At 41.6% G+C, this 24,533-nt stretch overlaps 1 protein-coding gene across 2 annotated transcripts in view; it reads right to left on the bottom strand.

Moving 5' to 3' along the window:
* RAB3GAP1 (RAB3 GTPase activating protein catalytic subunit 1) overlaps positions 1-24,533 on the bottom strand; it is a 137,370-nt gene that overhangs the window by 75,816 nt on the left and 37,021 nt on the right. For both annotated transcript variants that reach the window (XM_083153822.1, XM_083153823.1), the window contains exons 10-14: positions 19,835-19,903; positions 19,206-19,279; positions 18,121-18,213; positions 10,833-11,002; positions 8,846-8,941 (exon numbers count right to left, since the gene is read on the bottom strand). In XM_083153822.1, the coding sequence (XP_083009948.1) occupies positions 8,846-8,941; positions 10,833-11,002; positions 18,121-18,213; positions 19,206-19,279; positions 19,835-19,903 (502 nt within the window). The remainder of the gene's footprint in view (positions 1-8,845; positions 8,942-10,832; positions 11,003-18,120; positions 18,214-19,205; positions 19,280-19,834; positions 19,904-24,533) is intronic.

Here is a 24,533-nt window from a genome sequence, read left to right as displayed (position 1 = left end):
TCTCCCTCATTTCACCTAGCCCACTGTACATGGTCCATTTTTGGGAAATAAAGGAATGAGCAATAGATACATTGAATCATCAGCACCATTTCTCAGCATTGGTGATAAAACACAATGATCCCTATGGCTACATGCATATCTTGTGGCCATTTATATGGAACCATGTGTAAAACACAATAGATGAACAATACCTGATATGTATCAGTGACTTTTCTTTAGCAAGTATAGTATCTCTTCCAAACTGCTTTGGGGTTTCTCTACATTTAGATCTAAGTCATTTTAAAAGATTCCTCTCAGATGTAGCAGTACACACCCACGCTTCTAGGTGCCACAATCACAATCTCTTTTTCACAATCTCTCCCTATATGGAACTAGACACGCCCTTTGGGTGGAGCATGACATGCCCCCTCTATGTGGCGCTGTGCAAAAGTCTACTACCAATTATAATCTCCCTGAAACTATTTTTCAAAAGTAGGCAAGTATGCCTTAACCTAATATTCTGTTGCACAATCTCATTGGATATCTCATTGAGACAGTGCAGCTCTCATTAAGACCTCTGTACTGGTCAACAGGTAGTTTGGCCCCATCTTCCTAAGCAACCTTCTCTAGCTGCCTCAGGTTTGATGGGTGACTTTTGCAGACTGCATGTTTCAGCTCCTTGCATAGATGTTCAACAGATTTCAGATCAGGACTCCTAGAAGGCCACTTTCAAACAGTACAAAATTCTGTTTTTATCCATTCCTTGGTGCTTTTAGCTCTGTGTTTTTTGGGCCATTATCGTGTTGGAGGACCAAGGACCTACGACTAAGCAGAACTGTCTTTGCAGAAAGCCCTACATGCCTTGAAAGCCTCCTCCATATTTCACAGTAGGTATGCTGTTCTTTTATTACAGTTTCCTTTTATTCGCCATCTGTAAAAACAGAGCTTATGTAATTTACCAAAAGGTTCCAGTTTTGACTCATCTGTCCAAAGGATATTCTCCCAGAAGCATTGTGTCAATATGAGTCCTCCTGGGTCATCTTCCATGGAGCCCAATGTCACTCAAAAAGTGTCTGTCTGATGGTACAATCAGACACTGACATACATTAACCTTGGCACACAGCTTGTTTCTCTTTGGAAGTTTTCCTTGGCTTTTTGTTAACCATAATCTCTGTTTAATATGGGGTAGAATTTCCTCTTGCAGCTGCGAGGTTGGCTACAGTCTCATGAACTTTAAACTTCTTATTAATAATAATAATCTGTAACCGTAGTCACAGGAGCATCAATCTGCTTGGGGGTGGTTTTCTAACCTTTACCTTTCTCATCTTTGTTTATAATTTTCTGTCTGACCTCCTCAGACAACTCTTTCCTTTGCTTTCTCAGGTGCATGCTCAGTGGTGCACACGGTTATACCGAACAGCAAAGTGACTACTTCTCTCCCTCAAAATAGGCTGAATGACCAATTCGAAAATTGAAACGTGTGATGCTAATCCATGAAATCAGTTCGTTTTAAATATCACTAGAATCCAATTGTTTATGATCTTTTCTAAGGGATACCAACACATCTGTCCAGATCAGTGATGGCTAACCTTGACACTTCAGCTGTTGTTGAACTACACATTCCAGCATGCCCTGCTACAGTTTTACTATCTGGCCACGCTAAAACTGATGCAGGGCATGCTGGGATGTGTAGTTCAACAACAGCTGGAGTGTCAAGGTTAGCCATCACTGTTCTACATAATGGTAAAGGCATGCAGGTATACATGAGATAATAGCTTTTAATTACTGTAAATCACTTTTCAGGAGGAATGAAACAGTGTTTCAATAAACTAACTTTAAAGCCCCATCTACAATATTGCTCACAAAGAGGCTTCTGAGCGATATTGCTCACAATATCGGCTAGTGTGGACACTCAATATTGTTAACGATGATTGATATCTACTGAACATGCAGGTCAATTTGGCATTTAAGGATCCATAGGACTATACCTCCTATTTACCTGTTAACTCCTGTAACAGTGTTACAGGCAGGGCCACTGACAGAGGGGTCTGGGGGTACTTGAGTCCTTGGCCCTGCCGCTCTGACAGAGGGTAGGGGGGCCGGGCCTCTCTATCCCCAGCAAGCATCACCCCCGCAATTCACTTTACATGTACATTGCGGCTGCCTCACTGCTGAGCCGCCGTCCAGCAGCTGGCTGAGCCGGTTATTTATGCAGGCTGCTGCAGCCAGGCCCGGCCGTGAGCCCACCCAGCTCTGAGTTAATTGCGGGCCGCAGCACATTGTGACTGCGCACTGTGCAGTCATATGCTGCAGGAACTAACAAGCCGGCCACCGGGTCTCGGGGTCGGAGCCTCCACACAGGAAGTCCCCACTGCACATGACAAACGAGGAGCAGCGCAGCAGCAGGCACAAGCCTTGCTGATTGCTGTATGCTGCTGCCTGGAGGGAGAGGAGATGCCAGCCACACTGGCCCGCCCTGGCCCTTTCATGGACTCACTGGACCGGAGAGTATCTGCAATGATTATTAAGGTATTAAAACTTTAATTCATTAAAAGTCCCCACCATGAGGGTGGGTTGGTTGGGATGGGGGTTGTGTTTAAGACATTCTCCCAGGAGTGCTACATGTCCAGCCACTGTACACCCCACCCATGGTCTTTTGCAACCACAATCTTCAGTAATATCCACACTTGCTTCATGACCATAAGTTTTTAACCTGGAAAACAACCTTTCCCTTTGATAATGTAACTGGGGAAGGGGTTTTGAACTGATGCCCTGTCCTGCAGATCTCATTTCCTTGTTTTCCATGAGGACTATGCCATCTTTCCAACTCAATGTAGTCTCCAGATTTAATTTGAACCACAACATTTCATGACATTAAATGAAAATCAAATGAAGATAGTTTCCTTTGGACAGGATACAATCTCATGGTATTCACATTGGGAGGATTAAAGTGGTGTATTGGACATATCTCTTAGCCCTCTACGATCCCCTCCCCCATGAAATAAAAGATGGTGGCCTAAAAATATACAGAAGTTGGATTACACCATTAATCTGCCAGGTTTACCATTAGGCAGGCAGCCTGTTATGAGACTGTAATTACCCTTTCTACTATGTCATTTGTTGCATCACGTAGATGCAGCCACCTGGGCTTCGGTGTACAGACTGGCCAGTTTCCAAAGCTTTAACAATTTTGGATGCCAGGTGCTGTTCACTGTAGAGGTGTAGTCACACTTGTTGGGACAATTTGCAACATCCTCAGTGCCACACAAGAGACATGAGTTGTTCTTATCATTAAGTCAAAATTTTGCACCATACTGGATACCCTTTATTTCTACTATTCTGTTTCATGTTTTTCCGCACTTTCCTACTTTATTATAGTTCTTGTTTGAACACTTACAATTTTCTCCTCTTCCATATATATGTACAATCCATTTCTGTCATTTGAGACTAATAAAACTAAGGTCAGGAATAGTCAAACAGGGTATACACTCTAAGGAGCCTGAGTTTCAGCAGTAATTCTAAAAGTACCCAATCATCTCAAACCACTTTCTACACCACGGTGTTTCGGTGTCCCCCATAGAGTCAGAGAAAAGGAATCAACATAAATACAAAAATCCCTTAATCTCATAATTCCAAATCCGATAAACATTTATGTTGGCAGTTCTTTTATATAAAACATCTTGTATTTCAGATTTAGCATCTCTAACAGAGGATTGGATACTACATGCTTAGAAGCTGCTTTTTATATTTGTACCCATGGATTATCAGAGATTTTTTGACAGTTTAGGCTAGTTAGAAGAATAACGAGATCAATAAAAATTTTTTTTTAGTATTTTAGAAGAGGGGGGGGGGGGGGGGGGGGAGGTAAATGTCCTTAAAGTTTGGTCAACACATAATACACATTATAATATCAAATTTGACAGAAAACTAAGATCTTTTTATTAACTAATAGTAAGAAACTTAAAATGGATTAGGTTAGGGCCATTCTGTGAAATGTAGGACACAATAAAATTACATTTCACAATGCCATAAACAATTTAGTATATTTATGCTACTAAAAAATCATAGTACATAGTGTTATAATTGAAAATTGATATATTTATTGTGTGTCGATTTCCCTGGTGTGTAAACATTGAACATATACGGAAGTTGTTGAAGTGGATGCAAAAACAGCTAATGTCCACATATTTAATACCTGAAATTATGATTGCAATCATCACCAGATGATATGTTATATAAATCTTAACAGTTAATCAGGAATATATATTAATTTTAATGGATACGAGAGTTTTGAGTAATTTGTATCACATTCGTATATAAAAGTCTGACTCGTATGAGTCTCTTATCAAAATGTATTTTAGGTATACTTTGGTGAACATTCAGTTTATTGTTTGTGTGTCAATCATAAGATTAGGGTCTTATAGGTGTATAGTATAACAATCATATTGTAAAAATAATTAGGAGAACAGTTTTAAACCTCAGTTCCTATGTCCATTCTGAGTCATGCATAGACATAATAACATTTTACTACTAAGCGTGTACTTTTTTTCTGCTTCTAAGTATTAATCATGACTACCTACCTAAAAATGTTAAATTTCGTCACTCCCCAAATTGAGCTCGTGGAGTACCCGCTGGATCGAGATTGGAGGAAATACATAGATGAGCAGGTTACCCTCTTCAGCTGGTGGTTGTCCGATAGGTCCCAACAACAGACCAGTAAGTGGAAGGCATCTGGATTTAGAGCCCACTTACCCAAATTTACATCCAGATGACTTAGGAAGTCAGGTTCCCAATTTTGTACGCTGGGAATGAAGACTGCTAACAGAGCTGAAAGGATGTTGCTGACCATCTGCATGGTGCCCTGACTGAGATTGCCACCCAAAACTATAGAACACTAATGGATAGTCGGCTCTACTGAACTATCCACCGTCTCTGGAAAAGTTGCTAACACAACACTGCTCCCGACTACTGGAAACTAGGTTAGCAGGATCCAGTCCTAGAAACAAAAAGTGAAGCCCTTTTCAAGGTTTGACCAGTGGAGCCAGTGCAAGAGGGAGTGACAAACCTTCTGCAAATGAAGGAGAGCCTTGGCCTTAAGGTACAGGTGGGATGTATTCTACCATGCCAGAATTTCCATTTGAAGAAGATAGGAGTGAAACTAGGCACACTCTACTATGTTAAATTGGATCTGAATACAGGAGTGACATCCAACGATGATAAGAATTGTGCAGACCTTTGACTGCAGGGCCTGAATCTTGCCTGCCAAAAGGAAAACCTTTTGAACTCTGGAATCCAACAGAGCTCCTAAGTGCTACTTCTTTTGAGACTGCATTAACATTAGATTTGTGCCAATTGATCCTTTACCCATGTGATTGTAGATCATCCACCACCAAATCAATGTGGTCCCTCAGGAAATACAGACACGCGGCCAGGAGCCGAAAGTTGTCCAGATAAGGTAAGATGCAGATGCCACTTGACAAGGGTGTGCTGCCATGAAAACTGAGGCACTGTGGACATTCCAAATAATGATGACTGAAACTGGTTAATCACAACCAGTGATTTTATGTCATTATGGAATATGTGCGTCAGCCATCAGCACTTCCCCAGTTTTGTGGTGTGGTTCAATCACGAACCACACCACAAAACTGGGGAAGCGCTGGTGGCTGACGCACATATTCCGTAATGACATAAAATCACCCAGTTCCATGGCAAGGATAAAGGAGCAAAGAAACTCCATGCCGATTCTGGGGATTTGAAGATATTAGTTATGCACCTGCAGGTTAAGGATGGGCTGAAATGAGCCCAAGGGAAGAAGTGGCATAGAAACCTGTACTTCTTAGAGACAAGAGTACTAGGAAAATGAAATTTGATGCCCGAAGGCACTTCTTGAGAGCTTGTGCTTTTCCTTGATCTACTGGAAAACCGGTGGAAAAGAACTGTGCTAGAGGACACACTAGAAAAATGTCAGAACATGTCTTTGAGACTAAGGGTGAGATTTAATAGGATGAGAGATTCAGAAAGTGAGAGATTTGGTGAGAAATCTCCAGGTTTTTTTTAAAAGTGGCAACCAGTTTGATTTTGAAGTGTAAATGATTGCCGCTTTAAAAAACCTGGAGATTTCTTAAAAAATATCTCACTTTCTGAATCTCTTATCCTATTAAATCTCACCCTAAGCTTCTGACCCAAGCTTCTGTCATGGTCCCCTTGCAAACACTGGTAAAAGGCAGAAGACGGCCTACCACGCTGGGCTACCCACTCTGAGGAGGTCTGCCACATTATGCAGCTGACTTATCAACTGCCATGGCCGAAGGTTGTCTGGTGGGCTGGTTACTTCAGGACTTCAAGTCTACAGAGAAATTGGTTCTGGTTGATAGGTTGACAGTGTCTTGGTCAACAGTCAATAGGTTGACAGCGATATATTAATGTGGCAATGGTCAACACATGAAAAGGGTCAACATTTTTTTTTTTCACTATTTTTTTTCTTTCTTGGAACTTTTCATACTTTACATTCCACATGGAGAACTGAAAGGAAGCAGGTCGAGTGAAGCGAGCATGTGAGGTTACACCAGTTGGGGTCCATGTTGACAGATGTTGACATAGACACCCCAAAGCAACATGAACAATTGATGTAAATCATTTCCATGCCAACATAATGCTTGTGTTGTACGTTTTCCCAAGTTGACCTACTGTATGTCGAGAGGGAGATATCTATCTATCTATCTATCTATCTATATATATATATATATATATAGTAGCTAGATTAGATGGATAGAGATCTAACTGCAAGGTTATGTCAGTTAATGACATATACTGCATAAAAGCACGCAAATTAGCTCATAGCGCTCAACAAAAAAGCCAGCACGGAGGCAGAAGTAACCAAATGCATAACCTAACCAGCTACAGTGATGTGTACAGGGAGACAGGAGCCCAAATACTCTCTGGAGATGTGCTAATGCAAGCATGTAAAATGGCTGCCCAACACTTCTCTGCAGGAGAGGATAGAGAGAAGATATGGCCCTGTGGAAGGCTGTCTGCAGAGAGAGAGTGAGACAAGAGGTGGGAAATGGCTGACATGCTGAGTCGGTTTCCCCCTGACTTGCCTGGAACTCAGGGTAAATAGGCATCACCGTAAAATAGCAGTTATCTTTTGCCAGAAGTTGTCCTGGTGACCTAGTGGGTGGTGCGGAGAAGACTGGAGCCTACCTGCACAATCCGTGGTCTTCTACACTGCAAATGGAAGCCGCACTTGTGCAGTTCCCTGCAAGCAGGGGGTTGCTCTGACCTGTCCCCTTTGTGCCTCTGGCCGCAACTCCAGTAGAAATCCCCTGTGTGCAGAGGAGTTACCAGTACTGTGGCTACCAGCTCTGAGAGTTGTTGGAGCAAAAGTGAAAAGGTCCTATAGGACTCCTTTCACTGCTCATTTAAATGAAAAGAAAAAGAACAGAAAAGGAACAGAAAAGGATAAAACAACTCCATGAGGGGCCACCAAAACTGTGCCCTTATCCATAAGCAATCTGTTGCTGGGGGCTGGGTATAGTCGAGAAGAAGCCCTATTTGGTTCCCAGACTTTCTCCTTTTCTGGCTATACTCAGTGTTATCCCTGTGCCCCTAGCGGAGGAATAAGAAATTACCATTTTCCATAGGGCAGGGTAATACTGTCAGGCGAGCCAGAGAATATGACTCTTTGAAGTATGGATGCAGTCATGTATGCAGGTGTTCTTATGAAGGTGACAGACCATTATTTGATCACAGGTGATCAGCATGCAATAACTTCCATTATACCTAGTTTGAAAGAGGGGACTCAACTCTACTCTTTCAAGTGAGAATGCCTCCCATCTTTCCAGGTGACAAAAATAAGGGAGATATATGGACTGGATGAAGAATAAGAGAAGGGACTTTATTTTTTGTGGGGCGAAGGCCATTTTGTTTTCTATGCCACTGCAAATGCAAGTGTGACTAGGCCCGACAGCTGTAACCCGGTCCCGTTCTTGGCCGGCTAAACGAAGAATCGGCAGGCGGGATTCAATGTCCTGCCTGCTGAATGACGAAACAGGGGGCTTGGCCACAAGATACGTCATGGATCTTCCAGCTGCGGCTGGGAGGTTGACAATCCACTGCATTCTCGGCAGAACGGGCCCTTCTGCCGAGATCCCTGTTCAATGCTGTCGGGAAAGACAGCATTGAATAGGGGCCTGACGCCATTTCCCTTATCGGAAATAGCGGTGGGAGATTGAATACCCCCTTAAATGTCCAAAGTTTCAAGGTATATGTGGATTATGTGTCTCGTTCATCATTTATAGATTGTAAACTTGCGAGCAGGGTCCTCCTACCTCCATGTCGGTTTGTATCTACTCAGTTTGTTTAGTCACTGTTGTTTCCAATTGCAAAGCGCAATGGAATATGCTGCGCTATATAAGAAACTGTAAATAAATAAATAAATAATCCGGTCATCATTAAAGGTCCGTAGTGACACACAATAGGAATTCCACAACAATCGCTTCCAGGTTCTAGAATGTTTACAAATCATCTTTCTTTTTACATAATAGCTGGTCACCATTATTGAAGAAAAAAAGAGTAGCAATAATCATCCTTATGCAGGGGATCACATTGCATGATCCTCTAACCTTCAAAGGGGACATACATTACCCATACTCTCAGTGAGAAGGTGAATCTTTACATTTAATCAAAGAAAGAGACAACCATCTGTAATAAGACATCACAGGCTTGTGAACAAGAGTTAACAGCTATAACAAACATGTATGACAACCAAGCAGCAATGAGTGGGTGGCTGCAAGTAAGAGGCTACCAGTTGACTATTGCCAATGAAAATGCAATGGCACGTCATTGTGCCTACAACTAGACTTACATAATCCTCACTCTCAGCCTGGGCTGCAATATCTCCGATAGATCCACTGGTCCTGGTCTCTGCTCCATCCAAGGACTTGGCATCTGGAAACAGGAACTGCAGGCAAATCAAAAGCAATTATTATCAAGCATATTGTAGATGAATGTATAGATGAGATATGAGATCCTCTTATTATTACATCACATACAGTTATAAAACTACTCCAATTATGGAGTTTTGCTGCTTTTATGGTTGCTAAAGTGACCGGCAAGTTCTGAATTCCATACAAATTTAGTAATGCAATGTACTACCTTGATAGAACTGCGTGGTCTCCAAATTATCCTGAGAACAAGTGAATTAGGAGTGAATACCACAACATACTGCATCTACGCCCACCACTTTATGATCCCTACAGGGTCAAAAATTGGGGGGTTTTAAAAGATTATTTCTTCTGACCGTAACAAAGCCAAGTTCACTGACTCCATTTGCTGGATTGTACCGACTCGTGTACACACTACAAACGGCCCATAACTCTTCAAAAGAGCAATGTGATCTGTGGTCCTCTTGATGGCCACATGGTGTCACAGCACCGGATACAGAACAGAAAGGTGCTATTACGTAAAAAGGAGATTGATTAAGGAGTGAGGGGTAGATTTATGAAGCAGTGAAAAGGGAGGAAAAGTGATAAAGTGCCTGGTACTTTATCACCGGCCAATCAGCTCCTGACTGTTAAGTTACAGGCTGGGTTTAAATAGGAGTGGATTGTCCAGTGATAAATTACCAGGCACTGTATCATTTCTCCTCCCTTATCACTGCTTCATAAATCTACCCCTCTGTTATCTAAAATGGACACTTATCAGTTGGAGACAGAGGAGGAGAAGGTTATAACTTTGAATGCTTTCTTGAATGCAAATCATAGTTGACCACTTATTCAAAGTACATGGGTGATATTAAGTTTTGTTGAGACATGTGACCTAAACTACCTTAAGGCTTATATATGGCATAATTTGATAGTTAAAGTCATTAATGAGTTCTAACATTAGAAGGGCAGAATGCTTTTATACAATCTCAATGAGGGCAGACGTGATGACACCAGAACTAGTCCGCTATTACTGTTCGCTTTTTGTACAAATATTATTTACATAGTGCAAACATTATATTTATATCACTCGTCTATTACATAAACAAACGATGGCAGAGGAAATAATAAAAACTAATAAAGTCACTGTTAAACCAGTTTGCACTGAATTTTAGGTCTGGATGCTACTTCTGTTTGTCAACAGCGAAGGGTATTTTGTTGCAGAAATGCAAACTGTGAGCATTGGCACACACATTATATTATGTTACATACTGCAATGAACCTGCGATATGTTATTGGCAAACAAAACCTTTAGTTGCTAAGCTCAAGGAAAATGCTGGCAAGGTGAACAGGCGGGCAACTGCCCCCCAAGGACACCCTTGTTTATGGGTCAAGAGTGCTACGGGAAAAGCTTTAGTATAGTAAACTCCAAAATGATCCCTTCAAGGTTTTTTTGTCTTTATAGTCTATTGATACCGATCTTTCTTTTGACATAAAAGCAATGTCCAGCTGATCTCACCCCGAACAAGCAGTGAGAAGTAATAGGTGTTAGGGGATTTGAGATAGGATCATTGGCTAAAAAAAATATATGTAGGTGCGCCTTTATTTTCCATAATTAGCACTGTTAGTTATAAATGAAAATGTTGGCAGATATGCAAATGTAAAAATAACCCGATTACGCACTTGTCAGATTTCAGGAGCAGAGAGAAACGTTTCTAACGCCATAACACACACACGATATATTCAGGGGGCTGAACCGTTAACAAGGTAAACAACAGATATGATTAATTCACACTCAAGCAACACTACAGCACCTCTTAATTAACACATGTATTAGCTGCTAGGAAGAATTTGTTAAATTAAGGTCATGTTGAGAATATACACGAAAAAAAATAATAAAGATGGAGAAAAGTTCAGTTTGGAACCTACAAAGAGAATAGCGTTCAGTACGTCGTTGTTTAATGGGGACTCGTCTGCCCCTCTGTGCTTGCGGATCTTCTTCCTGGCGCTACTGACCATGCCAGTGACGGACAATTTGTGTATGGGCACCGGCGCGGGCTCGGTGAGCTTGGATAGAGCCTGGCTGATATCAGCTGCGTCTATAAAAAAAAAAAAAATACAAAGGACACTGAACGCAGAGGCTGACTGCATAGAAGTATTAATTTAGAGAGATCTGCAAGATGCTGCTTAGCAACCAGTTCATTCTGCCTCACTGCAAATCCTTACATCTTGCTAATAAAAAAAACCCAGAGATTCTTTTATTATCATATTAGATGGAACTGCACTATGGGTAAAAATATGCAAATTAACTAATTAACTCTGCTTTTATACCATGCCCTTTGACATGGGCTCATTGCATTATTCTGAGAGAATAGGTCACCCCAGAAAATATCTTTTGTTCTCCTGGGGTTTTTAAATGAACCCATCATCCCATATAAAAAACCAAAGTGGTATCTTTAAAACATCAAAAAAGAATGAGTTTGACTACGTGACTTTTGCAATTACCCTTCATTCCTTATCAAAAATCTGCAACAGCGAGAACCATTATCCTTTTCAAACTTCTATAATGCCTGATAAACCAGTATTATTTGCATACAATCCTCTGGATGTTAAACACGGAGCACTAATAGGAAAGGGAGGAGACCATTAAAAAAAAAAAAAAAGTAAACCGTTGTGCAACAAAAGACACAAAGGCAGGAATGAGAAAATATGAAGGGTGACTTAAAACTCACACCACCCTTACCCTTTTGTCTAAGAACAAGTGAAATATTATCCAAGGACCTCTGATTGAGGAGGTCAGATGGGGGAGCATAACCAAAATATGTCCCATACTTCTCGACCTATATTTATCTTCTATTGGTGCCCACACACAGTGCGACTATCGCATGCAATTTGATCTTTTTAGTTCAAATTGCATCACGTCTAGTTCAAATCGCGCCATGTTTATTTTCCCTGCAGTATGTGCATGCCGGTATTTTTGTACTACGTCACATCTATTGTACTACATACTATGTTAGTGTAGTCAAAATCTGATGTACTTTGACTACACTAATCCCACAGTGTGTGTAGTCCAATTCGCATAGCACACATTGTACAGGCTGATATCGCACCTAGCACACATCTCGCCATGTGTGTGGGCACAATATTAGTTTTGTGTTTCATTTTCCTACTCACAAAGGTAATAGCTGCAGTTCATATTTAAAGGCTCCAGACTCCATCGTGGAGCTATAAAGCCTGCATGGTGTCTGGTATTAGAGGCTGGAACCACTGCACGGTGTCCCTTCACCCAGATATAAAGAGCTATTTCATGGCATATGGCTTTCAGAAATATCCTTATAGCTGGCCGGAAAGTGCCAATCAGACTCAAAGGTGGATGCTAATTCAATACGGTCGCAATTAACTATTGTTTTCAGATCGGAGCATGAGCTGCACTGGCCGTGGGTCACCAATGTGGCTGCAGACATGGATGACTGACAGTCTGCAGCAATTTGGGGGCAGCGAGGGTGACAGTCTAAAGAAATGGGGGCATGTCAGCCTTGTTTTCAGGTGTGCGGCAACCAATGGCTGAGTCTTCCACCGCAGAATCACTGGGCTCAGCAGTAGAGTTGTTGGGCCATAAGTTTGCTCAGGTGACCGATGGCAGGCACAATGTTGCCTATGGTGATCCAATGCATGTAGCGGATCTGAGAACCAGCTGTGGGCGTCTCATTTAAAAAAAGACTGCTGTATTCGATAACTTCTCAGATCCGCTGCTACCGAAGATGCAGCACCAACATCACTTTGTCCAAGTCTGAATCAGGCCCAATATTGCAAGGTTTAACAGCTCTGGATAGGAGAGGATATCATCTGAGAAAAGCCATGTATGTAATTGTAATAAGATGATTTTGGATATTTTTTTTAAATGCAGACACTATGGGCCTGATTCAAAGTGCAAAGTGGCCTTATTGAATGCATAAGAATATCTGAGGTTCTCCCCTTGTATTCAGATTTGGACAGATCTATGTGACTGCACTTGTGAGAGCTCACATGACTATGAGTACAGTGTAGTCCTTTACATTATCACTAGTCCTATCCTGGGTGCAAAACATCTGTCTGATCTTTGCATACTGTATGTTTATTTCTGGATAGGTCACAATTCCAACGACATGCTCCCGGAAGTTCCGTGCTAAGAATCGGTTACACTGATTTAGCTGCAAGTGCAGATGCGGCTGATTTCCGTGATACGCTAAGTAGCCCGGAATGTCTGGTAATACTGGTAATATGCGCAGCAATGTTATCTGTTACACTGTAGGTGACATACTCCTGTTGGCCTTAAGATGTGTATACACTGTGCAGTTTGTGTTTCCAATTTTGACTTTATGGAAGAAAAGTTCGTACTACTTATGCACCTTAAAGGGGCACACACAGAGTGATATACAGTATGACTATGCGATATCTCCTTGAAGGGAAGGCAGCCTATTTTGACTATGTGCAATTTGGCCTTATGGACATATATGCTATATGGACAAAATTGCATAGCTTTGCTTTACTAGCGATACCGACCTCACGGGGGATATTGCTAACTTTTCTAACGATTTTGACTATATAGTAAAAATGATAAGCCAAAATTGCACCGTGTGTGTGTGCACCTTCCGTTTTCTATTATTTACTTATACCAAAGGAACAAAGCTATGCACCCATATTAGATTATTAGGTCAGGTAGACCAGACTATTGTGTAACAGAAGCGCTCTTTGTTTACTTGAACCACAAGAGATCGAGCTACTGTAGGTGGTCTCCCCTCCTCTGTTCCAGATCAGGCCAGGCAGGGTGCCTCTCTGTGTTTGATTGATTCACCTTGATTAGGAAATGTGTATTGAATTCCTATGCCTGGGGCTATTCTGGAGGTATGCAAAGGACCATTGCAGTGCTCCAAGGAGAATCACTTATCCTTGGCTAAGGCTGGGTACACATTAAAACAATATCTTGATGATTTGTAATATTGGAACGAGAAATAGTCGAGATAGTCTAATATGTACGCAGCATTGCCTGCTCCCCTGGATGACATATGATACTGTTAAACTGACTTTGCAATAAAGGATAGATTTTTCCACTGTACATTGTATCATCTAGTATGTACCGGCACTGTGCAATGTACCAGGGTGAAGGGAAATCGCCCCGTGTATCGGCATGACTGCCAGTCGTTTTAGTGTGTACCCAGGCCATAAGAGGTAATGCTCTGCCAGAGATCTGCTGTGGAATACATTATATTGGATTATTTGGGACACTTCGCCAGGTTATTTATCTCGGACCCAGTATTGCTTAAATGACATTTACAACAATATGTGGACTTCTTATACCCCTTTCACACCAAAAGCAAATTACCGGGTTATTAAGCTTTTCAACCCAGGAATTTGCTGAAAAACCTGACCCTGCTCTTGACCAGGGTCGGTGAGCCGGGATTTAAAGACCCGTGCTCACCCTTTCACACCAAAGAAAAACCCAGGTTTTTCAGCAAATTCCCGGGTTGAAAAACTTTAACCCGGTAATTTGTGGGTGGTGTGAATTAGGGTCAGGCTGCACCTGACAAAATCACCCAGGACTCAAGAAATGCCGGGTAATTGCCGGGTGGCCGTTGTGAAAGGGGGATTAGTGATGCATAGGCAGTCTGTGTCTAGCCCTGCATTTTATGGGACTCCTTCCTGCATATATTGAACATTTAAATGTACCATGCTGTATTCAATTCTGTTTTCAAAATAAACCTTGTACAAAGTTTTCATATGTTGCTGTGTCTGTCTGAGCGATCTGTAAACACTTTTATCTTCACAGAGGCAGCTTTGCGTAATAGTTTTAATAAGCTACATGTAATCCTCTATTCATTGTCCAAAATAAAATGAGCTGAAATGAATAAAACATTTAACTGCTAATTTACACAAATGATTTACAGTAAGCCCAAATAGCTTTCCAGTGTGAATGAAATGGCTGATTCTGCTGTTGTTGTTATTATTACATTTGTAAGATTTTAAGTTTGTATTGAGCCTAATGATAACATAATAGCATGTGTGGCAAGAATCAGAGTTCAGTTACACACCACTGACCTAAAACTCAGACCAGGTTACCTATACCCCTGCAGAACTCTACAGAGACATCACCTCCAGCAGGGCACAGGCAATCTTAGAACACATGCAAGATACGCCACGCAAAAGGTTTGGAAAATGTGTCAATTCCAGTCTTAAATGTAGTCCTCATTATTTTATAATATGGCGGCAGCAGCTGCTGCTGGGCTGGACAGGAGCGGCAGATCAGTGTAGTGGGGGCAGAGTTGCCTGATGACTCCTCGGATCTCTAAGCCTCCAAGGAGTTTGAGCTAACATATAACTTAAATGATTTTTCAGACTTCTTGGATCACTGGTTGCGAGATCAGAGGAGTCATTAGCATGACGGTCAGCAACAAGGAGTCACGACCCCATCCTGAGATGGTCGGGACCCACAGTTTTAGAACTACTGGTCTACACCGACCGATTGAACTATAAGGTATTGGTGTTGTTGGCTGCCACAATGTCTTTTGATCCTTCCACTCTCACTACATACCCCACTTTATAGCTGTGTGGATTGAAATATCTCACATATATTCTATGATTACATAAAGGTAAAAATGCTTCAACACAGGTATGTGTGAAAGCAAACTGCTCTTTACCAGGGTTGTGCTTTGACCCGTGAATTTATAATTAAGTATATTTGCTGCCGAGCAGTACCCAACTCATTCAATCATCTCCTCTTCCTGCATCCTTTAAAAGACCTCAATGGCTACGTGTAAATGCCATTGAGGTACTCTATGGACACCCTAATATCATGGTAGAGGGGGAATATTTGAAGCACTGGGGCCAGTGGCCGGATGGGCTGGGGGCAGGGGGACATTTGTCTGTCCCTGCTTGATGCCACACAACTAGTTGTGCACCCTGGCAGCCTGTCACCACGGTCACGCTGCAATGCAGCCTTTAAGGAAAAGAGGTCCGGCCACTATCTGATGCCCAGCAGGCGGCAAGCAAATACAGCTGCTTATAAAGCCTGGAGATGCAAGTCGAGCTCTGGCCACTGATACGAGCGGCACTCTATTGCTGCACGCAGTGCTGTCACCACTGTCACACGAGCGCACCTATAGAGGAGCCGGAGAAAGCAAAGCCGGATGCACCGCTCATGCCAATGGCCAAAGCTTGGCTCGCATCACCAGGCTTTGTTAGCGGTTGCATTCGATAGCTACAAGTTGGGCATCACACTGGCTGGACCTCTCTTCCTAAAAGACTGCAGTCAGGCTGTGCAGGGTAAAATGACCATGTAATCCCCTATGTCAACAAACATGAAATGAGCATGTAGCCCCTCCCCTATGGCAACAAACATGAAACCCCTGACAAGGAGCATGTAATCCTCAAACAAGCAGCATTTAATCCCCTGTGGCAATGATCATGTAATCCTCCATAGCAATGAGCATTTAATCCCCCCTTGCCAACGAGCATGTAAACTTCCTATGGCAACAAGCATGTAAACCCCCCCATTACAACGAGCATGTAAACACCCCATGGCAACGAGCATATAAACACCGCATGGAAACGAGCATGTAAACACCCCATGGCAACGGAAGGGGATGTGAAACCGCGCTTTATCTAATAACATGCAGCAGGTGAAAAATAAAAAAAACCTATTTTAATAAAATACTACATATAAAATTGGTAATGATAGGAACATTCCATATATAAAATGCTGGTACTGGTATTTTGAATAGAGCAAGGATAGTCACCCAGTTTTCCAATGGAGCAATGTCCTGTGTCCGTTCCTAGATATGCTTCCTATTTAGTGTCCCACCTTGAAAGAGCGAAACGCGTTGGTGCAGCGGAGCCATGACACCCACCTTCCCTCATTCAGTCCCCATATTGTGACCGGACCAGCTTCCTGAGCAACCCAGCAGCCGTAAGAATTGGGACATTAGACCATCAGCACACCAGGTTGAGCCTACAACAACCGGCGCTCCCTGGGCTGGAGGATGCCATTTCTCCTACAAAGTCCTATAAACATTATCGGCCTCATTCAATTGGGACACTAAATAGAAAGCGTGTCTAGGAACGGAAACAGGACATTGCTCCATTGGAAAATTGAGTGACTATCCTTGCTATATTCAAAATACCAGTACCAGCATTTTATATATGGAATGTTCTTATCATTACCAATTTTATATGTAGTATTTTATTTAAATAGTTTTTTCATTTTTCACCTATTGCATGTTATTAGATAAAGCGCGGTTTCACATCCCCTTCCACACTGTATTTCTGTTTGTTTGGGCTTGACCCCCAAACCCACGAAACCGCAGCTTAAAGCAAAACAACTCATTTCTAGGTGCCCTCCTAGGACACCTAGTGTCCTAAAATATTTCTACCCCATGGCAACGAGCATGTAAACACCCCATGGCAACGAGCATGTAAACACTGGAATCAAGCAAGAAACCCCTGGCAACGAGCATGTAACCACTGGCAATGAGACTGTAACCCCTGGCAACAAGCATGTAGGTCAGCGGCACTTAGGTAGCATAATATGTAATAGGCATTATGGAGTGTGGTTTAATATGTATTAAGCATTATGGCGTTTGGTATAATAATAGGCATTATGGTGTGATGCAAAATGTGTAATAGACATTACAGTGTGTGTGTGGTGTAATGTGTAATGGGTAATTAGCATTACAGTGTGTGACAATGTGTAATTGGCATTACAGTGTGGGCATTATGGTGACAACTTTTGCTACGCACTGTAAATTTTTAGTTTGTGTTTGTGTGTGTGTGTGTGTGTGTGTGTATGAGGGGGGGAGGAGGTGATTACAATAATTTTTCTGGCACAGAGAATCAACACTGAATATGCGATCTGTCATGCTTTACATATATTGGAAAAACTGTGTACATTCAATCCTATGTTGTAAACATCCTACCGTACGTAGACTTCTAAACGTATGCTTGAATGAATGGTTCATGCCCATTTTTCCCATGTTTGTGGAAAGACAGGGTCACTTGCTTGAATTTGCCCCTCAAGCTAAAAGTTGCAAGCCAGCCCCTGACTGGCGCCTCTATAGCTCCATCTATTTCATATGTTTTTTTATCAATTTCAAATCTACCTATATCTCATCTATATTTCATCTCCCTATCTACAGATGAGAAAAGTTTGTCATTTTTAAGAATATCATCATTAACCAATGATTACCTTTTCCATTCTCCTCAAATGCAGATTTTCCCAGGAGCTCATCGGTGGACTCTTTACGGCGACAAAGTCTAAAAAATTCAGTAACAAAATCACCTAAAAATATAATAAAAAATACAACGAATCAGTCTCATTGTGAAACAAAACAGTTAATAGGTGGCATATCTGAGGACAAAAAAGTGACAGGTTCAATATGTATATTTCTTGAGGACAAGCAGAGTTTATAGTTGTGTACTCTACAATGGTAAGCGGGGAGCTGTGGGGAGAAAGCATCATAGCCAGTCTTAGGGGGATATTCAATGTCTCGCCACCATTCCTGACAGGGGAAATAGCAGCGTCCTACCTATTCAATGCGTTCTTCCTCGACAGCATTACACTGGGATCCCGGAAGAATGTGCCCGACTTCACAAGCAGTCGGGCACGTTCTTTCAAAAACAACCGGAAATTGTCGAGCACCCGGCCGCAGCTCTCCGATTTCCGCCCACTTCTCGCGGCCACGCCCCCTTCTCGGCGCTTGGCAGTCGAGCCGGCCAAGAACGGGACAGGGTCACGACTGTCGGGCCAGCCCGACAGTCGTGACCCTACATTGAATACCCCTTGAACTTTACTGTGGACTTGAATGTGCTGTCCACTTTCTAACACCCACCTGTACTGCTCCCATAAAACCAGGACTTTTATGACTTCCTACATTTTTGCCCTTTCATTGTTCCCTACAAAAGGTGTTTTTATCACGCTCCCCTTCTCAAAGTGTACTTCAACACCACTATGTGCTTTTCCTGTAATGTGTACCTCCATGTCATTTCTTCTAGGGGTAACCTATTCCTCATAGGGTAATCCTACGCAGTGCGCCCAAAATGGCTGCCTCACATGGTAGCTCATTCAGCTGGAATACACAACTCTTGGAAGTTATTATCCAAAATGCTTGCACCAATCCTACAATTGTTGAATGTGCTCTCAAGGTTTTCTCTTATGTCTTTATGACTTGTCTATTGCAGTACTACCTAAATCCTATGTATTATGTGCATTGAGTGAGTCCTGTTGGAGAAAGTGCACTACAGTATATAAATAAAAACTTACTAACTACTTACCCAACATGCACTGCGGATTGTCTGCTTTTCTGACTCTGACAGACCACTGGGGAGCTTGTAAAGGGTCCAGATCACTTTAAATAAAAGGAAACATAAAAAATTAAAAGTAAAAGAAGAATTAGGAAGATTAAACAATATTAACAACAGAAATAAATTTAAGAAATATCGTAAAACCAGATTTTTTTTACACAGTAATGTGATACGTAAAAAAAAGTAAAAAAAAGTATTATTCGGCTCACTAAAAAAGTTACACCTTATAATGAAAAAAAATAATTTAGCGACTTTTTTATCATTTGGCCAATCGGTTTGACTCTAATTGCATCTATTTCTGATACTTTGTTAAATGTGTCAGCAGTAATTCCTTAAACAAAGTAAATGCGGCTCACACTTCATACAGCAAACACATCATGAATAGTGGTTCAGTCCAGAGGAAGTCTGACTGCACCATGCGTGTGTGTGATGCTACTAGTTACTGGTGACTGAACATGCATCTGTTTTGTGCATATTGATGTCACTACTTCCTTGCAAATGGATAGGATGTACCTTAATAAATGCAACTATGTACAGAAAAAAAAATAAGGTTCCCTGTGTAGCATAAACAATTCTTTCAATAAATCACATTTACTTACGAATACACATCATTGTCCACTATTATGCCTTCAGTCAGAGAGGGCCAGGTTGTTGCTAAGTGAAGTTCACTAAAAGACAAGGCCGGATAAATTAGAATATAAGTTCAGAGGAGAATATGCAGACAAGGAATCACAGATCTATAGATAATGCAGCTCCAAATAAGTGTTATGAAGGATGTGGAAAGTACATTGTGTAGGACAGTAATAAACATTTACATGAGATTGGAGATTTTATAAGGGATGGAAAATAGAGGTACAGAGGATTGCAGCTGTATTAAGTATTTATATCAAGTCCAAGTCTGGACCGCTAGACAGAAATGCTGGTAAAAATGACAAAACAGCTGAAATGGACAGTATTAACAACGGTATAAGGACAGATTTTTCACTTAAGCGACAAATCAGCACTTTGCTCTGTTTTTTTTATGGTAAATGGTGATTCGCCCTATTCAATTAGATGGATGCTTTTTCACCTAGACGAAAAAAATTTGAAGTGGTGAAAAACACCTGGATTGACAAATGAGACAATAATTCATGTGTTTTCGACACTGCTAGCAAAATTTGAGGCTGTTTTTGACAAATGTTTAGGCATTATTAGCCAATGGCTGAAAAGGCATTGGGAAAAAACACCTTCAATAGCGACGAAAATGGCCGCAATTGAATATTAGGGTATTGAATTAGTTCCATTTTTTCACATAGGTGAAAAATTAAACTAATTGAATAGATCAAATTTAATGTATTTACATTTCTAACCGAAAAATTCAAAGCATGCGTCAAACCTAACTTGCATACCATATTAGCAGTGTCAGACTAGGGCATGTAGTGGTAGGGGCATAAGCCTAAAGGGTGTTGCCAGTCACCCTCGGAGGTGTGGCCAGCTACCACAAAGGGACTTGGCCAACCATTAGAGAGCAAAAAGTCTGTTAGAACATGGCCTCTTTATAGGAGAGGCGGAGGGAAGGATGTGTATCAGAACTGCCTATTTCAGCTGGCATGAAGGTTAATCTTTGGTGAACTTGCCATAGAGAAAACCTAGTACCCAAGTTTCTCCTTGGTCCTGCTCCACCAAGTTACAAACTCTAAGTAAAGATGTCATTTTGCCCTTTACAATACTGCATAATAGGGTTGGACATATTTGTGCACTAAATGTAGGAAAAATTGTGTGTGTGTGTGTGGGGGGGGGGGGGGGGGGATATTGGGGGGGCTGAGTAAAGAAAGAAAACAAGTATTTTAGTCAGACATAGGCCAAGAATACAAATGTGTACTATAACCTCTGACTCTCTAGGGCTGAATGAGACAATCTAACATTAAGGAAAAAGAAAATGTAGAAAAAGCAGTACTAAGAAGCTGAGTTCAAAGTGTTACACTAATTACAATAAAGAATTACTGTTCAAAAACGAATTATAATGTATTCATTAACAAATTATATCATTTGTACGCCACATGTATTAATATGAAGTTTGTAAAAGACCCTTATGTTCACTAAATGACACATTATAAGACCAAATAATATTATCAGTCCAGCATTGCTATTATTACAGTTCCAGGTGCCTAGACAGCACACAGATTTAAATTATTTGATTACTACCTTGGAACATTTAGCAGTAAGTTTACATCTTTACGGACCAATGGGTCTTCCCATATTATGTCGACCACATATGATCAACAACATGGCCGAGAGGTTCATAAGGTCGACAGGTACGAAAAGTCGATGGGACAAAAACAGCGTCTTTGTCATGGGTAATACAGCTTGTCAATTTAACACTATTATTACACCATATAATAATGTAATTATGTCATATGCATCATTTTATCAAATGCAAAAAGTCACATTTCCATAAAGTGTAATTAACTACAATCCCGTACAGATACAAGGGGTACTTGTTAAACCTTTAGAACAGCGGTGGGCAATAAGCGACCCTCCAGCTGTTGATGAACTACACATTGCAGCATGCTTTGCGTAAGTTTCAGCAAGGCCATATAGCAAAATGAAGGCAAGGCATGCTGGGATGTGTAGTTCATCAACAGCTGAAGGGCCGTTTATTGCCCACCCCTGCTTTAGACACTAGAGTACCCTCCATAAAGAAAGTAGAAAAATAAAAACAACTTCGCAAGAGCATCGGATAGCTGTACATTACTACAGACAGCACTGTACAGGAAAATGAATTCATGGATGAACAAATAATAAGTGTTGCAGCAAGTTGTAAAATCCCACATATCAGAAGTTACTTAGATTTTTCCACGCTATTTATTCTGAATTCAAAACCCATTATCCTGTGTGGGAAACCCACCTGTAGCCTGCACAATTCACTGTGTCTAACATGGCATTTAATCTTGTGACTTAAATGTGTAATTTAGCCTGTAAAAAAGGTCAGTGTTCTATGGAAATGGCCAAATGGTGCACTTATATTGCATGACTACACTGGATGAGTGTAAATGTGCAATTTCCTCAGCAACATTTAATAGTTTTCGAATAACAGTCATTAAATTGCTGAATTCAGCTACCAGAATACGTAAAGTCGGAAGCACAGGTGATATACATGTTGTCCCTAGACATTGGAACTCAATGACCCTACAAGGAATGATGCAAATAGCTTACAGTCATTATACAATTACACCACTGATATATTTCAGGCTCTTCCATAACACCACCTCAGCTGTATATACAGAGGTTTGCACTTTTACATATTTTGGTAAATACAATTTTATTGCATTTTGAAGCTCTAAAACAAGGCAGGCAGTGCAGCATAGAAAGGGTGCGGGCAGGAATTAGATTTTATAGGGCAGCGGTTCTCAAACTGTGGATCCTGATCCCAAAGTGGGTCCCGACCTTCTCAGCATGGGGCCGGGACTCCATGTTGCTGACCATCAGGCTGATGACTTTTCTAATCTCAGTCAGTGATTCAAGGAGTCTGGAAAATCTTTTGAATTGTCTGTTACTTCAGACTCCTCCCATCACTCTGTACCTCCACAATGCTGCCATGTATGTGCTGTCTGCTGACTACACGTGATGTGATGACCTTCTGCAGTCATTTACTGGGGTTCTGTAATTATTTTTGGTACTTGTGTATTATAGCGGCGCTCATCGCATCGCATACCATAAGGCATACGATGGTATGCGATGCGATATCGCGCAATGTTGTACAATGGCATACAATTTTAAAATTGTATGACTTTGTATATGGCATACAATGCCATACAATGCGATGGGGTGCTTACAATGTTGAATGCACCCCCACGTCACCCTTCACTATAAACGTGAACCCGAATCATGGCGAGCGGCAGCGTTACGCGTCCTATGACCTTTTCATATCCCCACTATCCACGTCGGCGTGGAGTTTATTATGTAAAGTGTGGCGAGCGCAGCGAGCCACCGAGCCCAAAGCGTGGCGAGCCCCGCAAGGGGACGCGCATAACTTCACAGGTATACGCGTCCCCTCACGGGGCTCGCTGCGCTCGCCACGCTTCGGGCTCGCTGCGCTCACAACACTATATAAAATCAACTCCACGCCGACGTTGATAGTGGGGGTATGAAAAGGTCATAGGACGCGTAACGCCGCCGCTCGCCACGATTCGGGTTCACGTTCATAGTGGGGGGTGGCGTGGGGGTGCATTTTACATTGTAAGCACCCCTTAGGGTGCTTGATACCACCCATTAGGGTGCTTGTACAATTTTTAAATCGAATAGTGGTGTAAAATCGCGTCGTATGGTATGCGATGTGATAAAAACATTGCACGACCAACATCGGGGGCGCCGCTATAATACACAAGTACCTTACTTTTATTGTCTGATGGGGTCCCAGAGCAAAATAGTTTGAGGACCCCTGATATAGGCGTTGAGGATGATGGATGTTACTTTATTTTCCCAGTATGTTAAGTTCAAGCCAAGCTAGATAGGGCTGGGATCCACACTATGCAACCCAAGCCACCTAGGTGTTCTGAAGCGCTATACAGAGCAATAATAATGTACAAACGGTAAAAATGTATCTGGAAGGTAGATCGACAGTTAAAAGAAAATGTGAAAAACCCATGTCAACCCTTTCCAAGTTGACCTTAAGAGGGGTTTTATGCCTTTGGACAGCTTCTGCTATAAAAATTGTGTCAAAGCAAACAGACAGGACACCCCCCCCCCCCCCCCCCGCGCACCATTCCTATTATCTGAATAAAGCCAGCCAGCTCTGATGGCATAATCAGCCATTAGTAACGCTCTACTAGAACACTACGGATGGCTTGGGGGGTCTGTCATTACCCTGCCGCAATCATCCTGCTGTTTTATATAATATTGCAAGGGGATAAAATGAGCAGACTGCAAACTGGGCATGGGTGTATCTAGGTGGCTCACAGACAATGTCTAGGTTGACATCCTATGTAGACCATCAAAAGGTTTACATGCCTTTTGGGGGGATTTTTATTTATTTTTTTTACAATTTTTCATACCATCCACAAGGACTCCAACACTGTTAAGACAAAAAAATTTGAAAAACGAATTTCATACTTGCTTGTGTCAATCTTTTGTCACTGTCGACATTGTGCATGTGTTCCATTTGGTGTCATAGGAGCATTCATAAAGCTTCACTAAAGAACATCCATTTGTGAATTTAATATTTTAATAAAAAGAACATCCAACCACATTCTAATTGAAGATGTAGATTGCCAAAGGCTACATGTGCATATGTATATTATTTTAGGCTATCGTCCATTA

The sequence above is a fragment of the Crinia signifera genome, chromosome 7 (genome assembly GCF_055691185.1).
Source record: "Crinia signifera chromosome 7, ASM5569118v1, whole genome shotgun sequence".
In the NCBI taxonomy this organism is placed as follows: Eukaryota; Metazoa; Chordata; class Amphibia; order Anura; family Myobatrachidae; genus Crinia; species Crinia signifera.
This window is presented reverse-complemented; position numbering and strand designations above follow the sequence as displayed.